The sequence below is a fragment of the Sinocyclocheilus grahami genome, unplaced genomic scaffold, assembly GCF_001515645.1.
Source record: "Sinocyclocheilus grahami isolate Dianchi unplaced genomic scaffold, SAMN03320097.WGS_v1.1 scaffold200.1, whole genome shotgun sequence".
NCBI classification, from domain to species: domain Eukaryota; kingdom Metazoa; phylum Chordata; class Actinopteri; order Cypriniformes; family Cyprinidae; genus Sinocyclocheilus; species Sinocyclocheilus grahami.
The window spans coordinates 1,269,597-1,279,313 of record NW_015505379.1 but is presented as its reverse complement, the minus strand read 5'-3'; the positions used below and the strand labels follow the sequence as shown (position 1 = coordinate 1,279,313).

Here is a 9,717-nt window from a genome sequence, read left to right as displayed (position 1 = left end):
TAAGACATATTTAAAACATAATATCAAGAGAGAGAGATGGATACAGAAGGAGGAATTCAGAGAGAATGCGTTGTATATATAAGAATGAGAGAGAGGGAGAAAAAGGAGGGCTAAGACCTGTCTGGACTCAACAGAAAGACAGAGAGTGTTTTCTAACAATTATATAATTAAAAAAAATTTTTATTTATTTTTTGTGTTCTTCCTATTCCATCAATGGTCCACACTCCAGCCTAGTAGGTGGCGGGAATGCACCTATAGTTTGTTTGCCAACCGCCATAAAAACTCCAAAAGAAGAAGAAGAAGAAGGAGCACTCTGGGGCGGGCTCTGTGACGTCATCATGACGGATGCTTGTTTGCGGAAGTGATCAAAGCAAAGGACGAAGGTTGTGCAGGCATGATGGAGGTATGTAACGGTTTCTGCAGGAATCGTTCAACAAACAGTTGCATGCTGACTGAAAAGAGCACACACACTTTAAGATTTTGTCTCTGTGATGATTTTAATGCTGAATATTGGCAATCAAGCATGCAAAGGTCTTGAAATTATTTTTTATGGTCGGAGCAGGTGCGGAGGAAATTATTGAACTCGGTTGAAAAGTGTGTAGACGAGGCTTTGGAGGGTCTCGTCAGGAGTAACGGGGGTCTGGCGCTGCTGCGGGGCCACAGAGTTGTGCTGCGGTCCGATCTGGAGAGCATTAAGGGAAAGGTAGCGCTCCTTTCCGGAGGAGGTTATTTTTTATGGTCGGAGCAGGTGCGGAGGAAATTATTGAACTCGGTTGAAAAGTGTGTAGACGAGGCTTTGGAGGGTCTCGTCAGGAGTAACGGGGGTCTGGCGCTGCTGCGGGGCCACAGAGTTGTGCTGCGGTCCGATCTGGAGAGCATTAAGGGAAAGGTAGCGCTCCTTTCCGGAGGAGGATCCGGCCACGAACCCGCGCATGCAGGTAATGCGTGATACACCAGACCCTCCCTCTTCTGGCTCACTTCACTGGCTCTCTGGCCCTGTCCCAAATGTACCTTAAACCCTTGCAAGTGCACGCGAAGTGTCCATTTGGGACAGGGCTACTCTCTTTCTCGCTGGCACAGACACGCACACATGCTTATTTTTTCTACTTGATTGAGCTCTTAAACATACATTGACTGGTGTAACCTAATATAGTCCTGTGGAATCAGTCATTATAAATAATATTTTAAAAAATAATAAAGGTCACCTGACAAAACATTGTATATTAGAGTTGAGGCATGTGCACACCAAGAGTGAATATGATATATTTCTAAGTGGACATTTCCACACTGAGGAAGAAAGTATATTTTACTTTTTATTTTTCTAGAGAATGTCTTTTTTCTGTATTTTTCATCAATTAAAATGTCCGACCGATAAGGCATGATCCAGCAATAGTTTTAAATTAAATATGATTTTTATAGGGAGTTTTGACAGAATCACTGTTCTACGGCTGATCGACTGAATCGGCCAGTGGTCAGTTGAACGGGCCGTATAACATCAACAATGCAACGGATATTAAGTAAGGGTGCTCCGATCAGGATTTTTGGATCACAGGAAGCAGTATCTGCCGATACGATCACCGATACCGATCTTTTTGAAGCCTTCTTTTTATCATGTAGAATTATTTATAGTGATTCTCCAATCAGGATTTTTGCAGACATTCATTCAGGGCCTGAATTTCATTTTTGAAAATGGGGGGAATTCCCCTCTTAGGTGACTCTTGTGGGGGGTATTTTTTAATCTGAGGGGTGGAGGGGGGCTTTTTTTTACGGGTGCTCCGATCAGGGTTTTTGAGGCCGATTGCCAATCACAGAAAGCAGTATCTGCCGATACGATCACCGATACCGATCTTTTTATAGCCTTCTTTTTGTAATTTATACCTATTTATAGTGATACTCCAATCAGGATTTTTGCAGACATTCATTCAGGGCCTGAATTTCATTTTTGAAAATGGGGGGAATTCCCCTCTTAGGTGACTCTTGTGGGGGGTATTTTTTAATCTGAGGGGTGGAGGGGGGCTTTTTTTTACGGGTGCTCCGATCAGGGTTTTTGAGGCCGATTGCCAATCACAGAAAGCAGTATCTGCCGATACGATCACCGATACCGATCTTTTTATAGCCTTCTTTTTGTAATTTATACCTATTTATAGTGATACTCCAATCAGGATTTTTAGACATTTATTCATGGCCTGAATTTCGTTTTTGAAAATGAGGGGAATTCCCCTCTGAGGTGACTCTTGTGAAAGGGTAAGCAGCACGGACTGTGCTTTTACACAGGAGTCCGCTACTGATCCGTGGCTGTTTACCACAATCCATTATTATCCATTATTTTGATTTCAAATCCAAACATTGCCACTGAAAATGCTTTTTCAGCATTGCAATTTTTTTTACACAGTACAGTAATACAATATTTCACAGACATGTTTAAACACAATAAATATAAGCAACCCATTATTCTATGCTTTTTACTTTTGCATTCATTTAGATTCAGGGGCGTGTCTACGTGGTGGACAGGGGTGGCACCGGCCCCCCCTGAAATTTGGCTGGCCACCCCAGGTGCCCCCCCTACCAGATGTCTTGCGATAGGCTTGTTTTTAGTAAATTTCTAACTGCATCTGGCAGTGGCGGATCCTGGCAATGTGTAGGCAGCTGCCTAGGGCCGCTTTCTTCTCTTCTTTATACTTAATTTTAGGCGGTTTCTATAGTGTGATCTTAATGACAATGTTGAGAGCGCATAATGTTACGCGATCCATGTGCGCGAGGACGAATCTCTCCACTCCCAAGTGGATTTCCTTCACTCACACAAAACTGGACGTGTGCTTTTAAATATTGTTCTTTTATGAATTGGCTCTGCTCTGTCACTGTCTCTGTCACTCTTTGTTTAGTGAGTGTACACGATGTATTATAACACATTAACTTTAATAATATATCTTTATGGTGTAATTACTACATTTTCGTGTCGATCTATGTTCATATTTACTGCAAAACAATGCTCTGTTACTTTAATTCTTTGCTTGCAGTGCAGCAATAGACTCAGTGCGGAAATGATCTCTGCACTGCTGCAGACGCACCACTAATGGAACGCACTGCCTGTCCGCAACCGTGTGCAGTGAACACTTTAATTCGTTAACATCAGCGCGAAAAAAATACGCACCACGTAGGCAAACGGAGTAGTGAACCTGGCGTTATTTGTGTGCATGAGCGCACGGTCTCCAGGAGTGCGCGCGAGCGCTGAATGATTAAACACTGGCAAGAATTTAAAAGTAATGCAATTTATAAACTCTAATTTCAACCTACACTTCCATTACATAGGCCTATACATATCAAACGGAACTTCCGAATGGTATTGTAGCTTACTACTGTTTAAACCTTCCTTAAAACAGGAACCTGTTAAATCAGATAAACAAAATATCTGATTATCATTTGTCCCATTATCCATTTTTTTTAAATGTGAATACTGGCCAATACTGAAACATTCCCTGATATATATAGGCCTAGAGCATTCTTTCTAAAAAGCCATGTCTATTTCTGTTATCAACCCCAATGCAAAAAGGAAAACATGAGGACGACATTACAAAAAGCCTTGTACAAATAGATCCCATCGTTAGTTTACGGTTATCGAAAAACAATTTTATTCCAGAAGTAAAAGGCAATTAGTAAAAAGGCAATTATATTCCACTTTGGCTACATATGTACAGCTGTAGTATTTCAATAGACCTTGATGATGCGAGCCAATGTAAAAATAGTGGGGTTCATTTTTCAGTTACAGTGCAGGGCTGCACTGTCGCAGGGGGAGATCATTTGGAAATCATTAGAAGCCATGTTTGAGTGCATCAGTATGATTTAGAAACTTCTGGAGGGTCTAGGAGACAAAGACACTTCACAAAGAGAATGAATGCTATCATGTGCAAGCCTAAGAATTAAGACCCCCATCCCCCAAACTCCTGTCTGTCTTCCTGTATGAAAATGACCCCGATTACACAGATAAAAGCACACCTACCACAGCTAAAATGCAAACATACACCCCTCCAGCTTAATACAATGGCTTTATTCCAACATCTAGGAGATGCCTTGCTCTCTACAGTCAATCTTCTAGGGATCCTAACTGAAATAAGTAGATTTGCATAACTCTGCATCTTTCTGCATCTTCCCACAGAATTGAAACGTCACTCTCAATGGGCACTGACAAAGTCCTACAAACTTCAAGCCGCATACATTTGTTTATCAAATATTTTAGCTAAATTTATGCATCACAAAATTATGCTACTCATCTGAATTCCACCAGAAACTGGCGTAAGCCAACAATACTTGACTCTAAGCATTAAATAAATACCACAAACATTTTGGATTATATTCCACTTTGACTTCCCATACCTTTCAATATTAAATTAATTATACATATAATCAATGTGCTAAAAGAATGCATCTTAATAGTAGGGCTGGACGATATGGCCAAAATTGATATCACGATATATTTCTTCATTTCGGTCGATACGATATAATTCCGATATCGATATGAACACTATTTATCTGAAATAGAAGTCTTTTGTAACATTATAAATGCCTTCATCATCACTTTTGATCAATTTTAAGCATCCTTGCTAAATAAAAGTATTAATTTCTATCATTTCTTTCCCAAAAAAATAATAAAAATTATACTGAATGGAATAGTGTATAATGTTACAAAAGCTTTTGATTTCAGATAAATGCTGATCTTTAGTTCTTTCTATTCAACAAAGAATCCTGAAAAAAAAATTTACTCAACTGTTTGAAATATTGATAATCAGCAAATCAGCATATTAGAATGATTTCTGAAGGATCATGTGACACTGACGACTGGAGTAATGATGCTGAAAATTTAGCTATGTATGATCACAGGAATAAATTACATTTTAAAATCTATTCAAATAGAAAGCAATTTTAAATAGTAAAAATGTTTATTCATGTTTATTCAACGAAGTCAAACGCCACAAATAAATCAATGTATGGGAAACTGGTAATGTATATCGGAAATGTGTTTAAAAATCATATCACTGTTATTGAAAAAAATTATATCGCGATACATATTGATATTGAATTATTGTCCAGCCCTAGATTTGAGAGAGCGAGAGAGAGAGTGAGCGCGCGCGCTTGGTGATTCACTCACATTGTTTGTGAAATTACGTCTCACACAAGGTTTTCAAATTACTTTATAAGTTATTTAATGAAGAAATATGAAGGTGAGTACCTCACCTTCAGCATTATAATTATTTCACCCGCGCCGGACCGAGACTGAGACGGTGCCGCTGCATGTCGTGCCAAACCTCTCACTGCAGGGTCATCAGCTTGAGATCGTTTCTTTGAGATCGGTCTTTTTAGAGACCGCCGATCAAACATCCCAATGTGATTATCGGCCGATAGTGATCGGTAGCCGATCAATTGGAGCACCCCTAGAAGTCTAGTAGTCATTCGGAACGACGTCTGGGGAGCCAATTGTTGAGCATTGGCTGAAGAATGGTGCGTAGTTGTGGGCTGGTTGAAGTTTTGTCGGCAGGCACAGACAAAGTCTGAGACATGGCTTTGTGGCAAAACTTAACTCGGAACACAAAACTCTCAATGGAAAAGAAAGAAAAGAGTGTGATGAGACTAGATGGCTTAGATGGCTTATTTCCTCATGATGGTAGAGGAGCAGCTGGCATTCAAGCCAGAGCATGCTGGGAAAGCGCTCGAAGAACTTGAAGGGAAAAAGCCATGGCAAAAAAACAAAATTTGATTGTGTCCTGAGTTTTTAAACTCAGCTGTTGGACATATCCCAAATGGTGTCTTGACCAATTAGACATTGTCTTAGCTCGGGGTGTTACTACATTTCTCCTCCTCCTCCAAATACATAAATAAACATTGTTATCTTATTAGTCACATGATCCGAATTTTCCCGCTCTTGCAGAGTATAATTTAGACAATGGTCTCTATAACAAGAATCTGATACATTTTACAAAGAATTGATTGATAGAAACGTTTCAAGTAGGACTTTTTTTTTTACACGCATGCATACCAAACTCGAATATAAACCTATAAAATATTCAGTAGTTATTTAAAAGGACATACACAATGAGTGATTATAGCGTGATAGGAAAATGTGTGGGTTACATACATGATATGGAGTTATGCAATGGAATGAAATTTAATTTACAAGTCCTTTTAGCATCATTTTGGTGCATTTATATATGTAAAAGACTGTCTCTGTGTCGTTCTGTGAATGTGAGGATGTCTTCTGTGAGGAGCAAAAGATCTCTGTCTCTGTCCTAAGTGGTGGAAAACCCAAGGAAGTCTTAACTCATGATTTCCCTCATAATTTTACTCATGATGGTCATGATGTGTTGTCTCTTCGCTCATTAATCTTGGGTTGCTTGCCCCAAATTCCTGAGTTGGAAATATCAATAAGTGTTCTTTGTTTTAATGCTGCAAGCTGTTCAAAGCTGCTAGTTAGTTAGACTTGCATCAGACTTGTGACGCCAGGATCCTGGAGAGATTTATGGTCAACATCTTGCAGCAAATCAGCATATTACAGTGATTTTTGAAGAATCATGTGACACTGAAGACCAAAGTAATGGCTGCTGGAAATTCAGCTTTGTCATCACTGGAATAAATTACATTATAAAATATATTAAAATAAAACACAGTCATTTTAAATTGCAATAATATTTCACAATTTCACAAATTTTTTTTTTTTACTGTATTTTTGAGCATAAATGCAACTTTGGTTAGCAAACTTACTGACCCCAAACTTTTGATTAGTAGTGTACATTTATGCATGTGACAGACACTTATTATTATGGTCTGCTATTTTAAACTATTATGATATTTGAGAAATCTCACTCTCACTCAGGTTATATTGGCGTGGGAATGCTGTCCGGAGCTGTGGCGGGAGCAGTATTTGCGTCTCCTCCTCCAGGCAGTGTGCTGGCTGCCATTCTGACTCTGTGGAAGGGGGGTGCTTCGGGAGTCCTGCTCATCGTGAAGAACTACACGGGTGACCGCCTAAACTTTGGCATAGCTGTCGAACAGGCCCGGACACAGGGCGTGCATGTGGACATGGTGATTGTGGCTGATGACTGCGCCTTCGCTCAGCCCAGCAAGGCCGGCAGGAGAGGCTTGTGTGGAACTGTGTTCATTCATAAGGTACCATAATGAGTTTGAGTGGCAACATTAATGAATTGTAATCATCAATAATGACAAATCAAGAATTGTTTATTTTAATGAGTGCTGTTTTTATTTTTAGATTGCTGGAGCTCTGGCAGAGAAAGGCTGTCCATTGGATGAAATTGTTGCACGGATGAACGAAGCAACAAAAAATATTGGTAAGAAAAACCAGCATAGTACTGTCTGGATTGTTTAGATTAAATGTTGCAGTCCTGCATTAAATTTGTTTCCGGTGTGTATGTACATCCACTGTCCTATGTGAAAAATATTTTGGTGTTTTTACAGGCACGCTGGGTGTTAGTCTGTCTCCATGCAGTGTGCCTGGATGCCTTCCATCTTTCCAGCTTCCACCAGGGGAGATGGAGCTGGGACTGGGTAAGAGAGATTAATATCTAAAGAGTAAAAATATCAAATTTTATGTAGCAGTAAGAATACTTACATATTTTTTTTTATGGTTTTTTTTTAAGTCTCTTTTGCTCACCAAGGCTGCATTTATTTGAACAAAAATACAGTGAAAACACTAATATTGTGAAATATTATTACAATTTAACATAACTGTTATCTATTTTAATACATTTTAATATTTTAAATCCTGTGATGGCAAAGCTGAATTTTCATCAGCCATTACTCTAGTCTCCAGTGTCACATGATCCTTCAGAATTCATTCTAATTTGCTGATTTGGTGCTCAAGAAACATTTATTTGAAAATAGTTGTACTCGTTAATATTTTTGTGGAAACTGTGATAAATAGAAAGTTCAAAAGAAGAGGATTTATCAGAACTGGAAATCTTTTGCAATATTTTAAGTTTGTTTACCGTCACTTTTGATCAGTAATCTATGTGACATCAGTGGTTCAGCCGCAGTTATACAAAGCTACGAGAATACTTTTTGTGCACAAAATTTAAAAAAATGACTTTATTCAACAATAGTCTCCTCCGCATCACCCTGTAGCGCCATTTTGGAGAGTATCAGCTGGACTAAACGACGTATGCTGTTCTGTGTCAGCTGCGTCACATCGGATCTGTTTCCTACGTTGTTATGATTTGATCTGAACGAGAACAGCGTATCCGTGTGACGCAGCTGACACAGAACAGCATACGCTGTTTGCGTTCAGCTGATACTCTCCAAAATGGTGCTACAGGGTGACGCGGAGGAGAAAAATTGTTGAATAGAGTTTTTTTTTTTTTTTTGCGCACAAAAAGTATTCTCGTTGCTTCGTATAATTGCATTTGAACCACTGATGTCACATGGATTATTTTACAGATCTCCTTGCTACGTTTCTGGACTTGGGAACATTTCAGTTGCGTTGCTGTCTATGCAGGGTCAGACAGCTCTCAGATTCCATCAAAAATAACTTAATTAGTTTTCCGAAGATGAACGAAGGTCTTACAGGTTTGAAACAGCATGAGGGTGAGTAATTAATGACAGAATTTTCATTTTTGGGTGAACTGATTTTTAGTTGTGTCCTCTTTTGGAAGGCCAAACAAAGTATTTTCGCTTTCGCAACGAAACACACAGCATCTTCGCAACATGACGACGGCGGTGGCAGCAGCAATAAAGTTACGCCTTTTTTAGAGACCTGCACTCTAAAAACCCGGGACCCGCGAGACCCAACACAACAGAGTGCGGCACAGGACAACTCTTGATGGGCGAGTGCGGGCGGGAAGAGACTCGTGTGTGTACGGGATGCGGGAGAATAAAATGATTCGCGGGACTCCCGTAAAATAGAAATGATCTAAACATAAAGTGTCTAAAACATAAAAATTTGTATTTATCTGTTGCACAAAAGCAAAAAGAACAACTAATAGCTATTAACATGAAAATTATTGACATGCGCAAGCTAGGCACAGTTTCTATTTATAACACGTGTTTAAAGGGTTGCGCAATGTAGCCAATCACAGACTCAGCTGTTGATTTCTGAAACGCAATGGCCAATCAGAGGTGATTAAGTTAGAATCTACTCACCGCAGTGAAAATCCTCTCATTTTAACACACGAAGTGTAGACACTGTGAAAGATTCATTGTGCATATGTTCATTGTGTTATAACAGAGCTTTATGAGATCGTGATTAACTGAGATGTCAAATTTTAGTGATAATAAAGGAAGCGCTGCTTGCATTCTGCCATGCCAAACCATGCACGCAGCAGCCCATGCTTGCTTTTCTGTTAAAAATTAACAGATGGTTTGTGAATGTTAATGCTTAGCCTAAATAACAAATATTTTATCGGGAGTGTTTATGCTGGGATGTTGTGGAGCTTAAGAGATGTTACAGAACCATTTCATGTACATTTCTTCGATGTACTAAAAAAATCAGTATAGATTACTTTAATGCGGGCGGGAGCGGGACAAAACATGAATGTCGCGGGCGGGAGTGGGACCAGATAAGATATATTTCTGCGGGAGCGGGCGGGCACGGGACAGAATCTTGCAGGAGCGGGACTGAAAAATCCGTCCCGCGCAGGTCTCTACCTTCTTTCTTTGCTTGAACATTTGGACGGTGTTATGCAAACTTCCCACACCGTGACGTAGCTATGTGGGGGC

General features: G+C 39.7%; 1 protein-coding gene across 1 annotated transcript in view; it reads left to right on the top strand.

The window, feature by feature from the left end:
- The first annotated feature begins 322 nt into the window (after positions 1-322).
- The window catches only part of tkfc (triokinase/FMN cyclase), a 16,058-nt gene continuing 6,663 nt past the window's right edge, over positions 323-9,717 (top strand). Inside the window, exons 1-6 of the mRNA XM_016285689.1 lie at positions 323-403; positions 563-725; positions 912-938; positions 6,863-7,155; positions 7,256-7,334; positions 7,462-7,551. Coding sequence (XP_016141175.1) covers positions 395-403; positions 563-725; positions 912-938; positions 6,863-7,155; positions 7,256-7,334; positions 7,462-7,551 — 661 coding nt within the window. The 5' untranslated portion in view covers positions 323-394. The remainder of the gene's footprint in view (positions 404-562; positions 726-911; positions 939-6,862; positions 7,156-7,255; positions 7,335-7,461; positions 7,552-9,717) is intronic.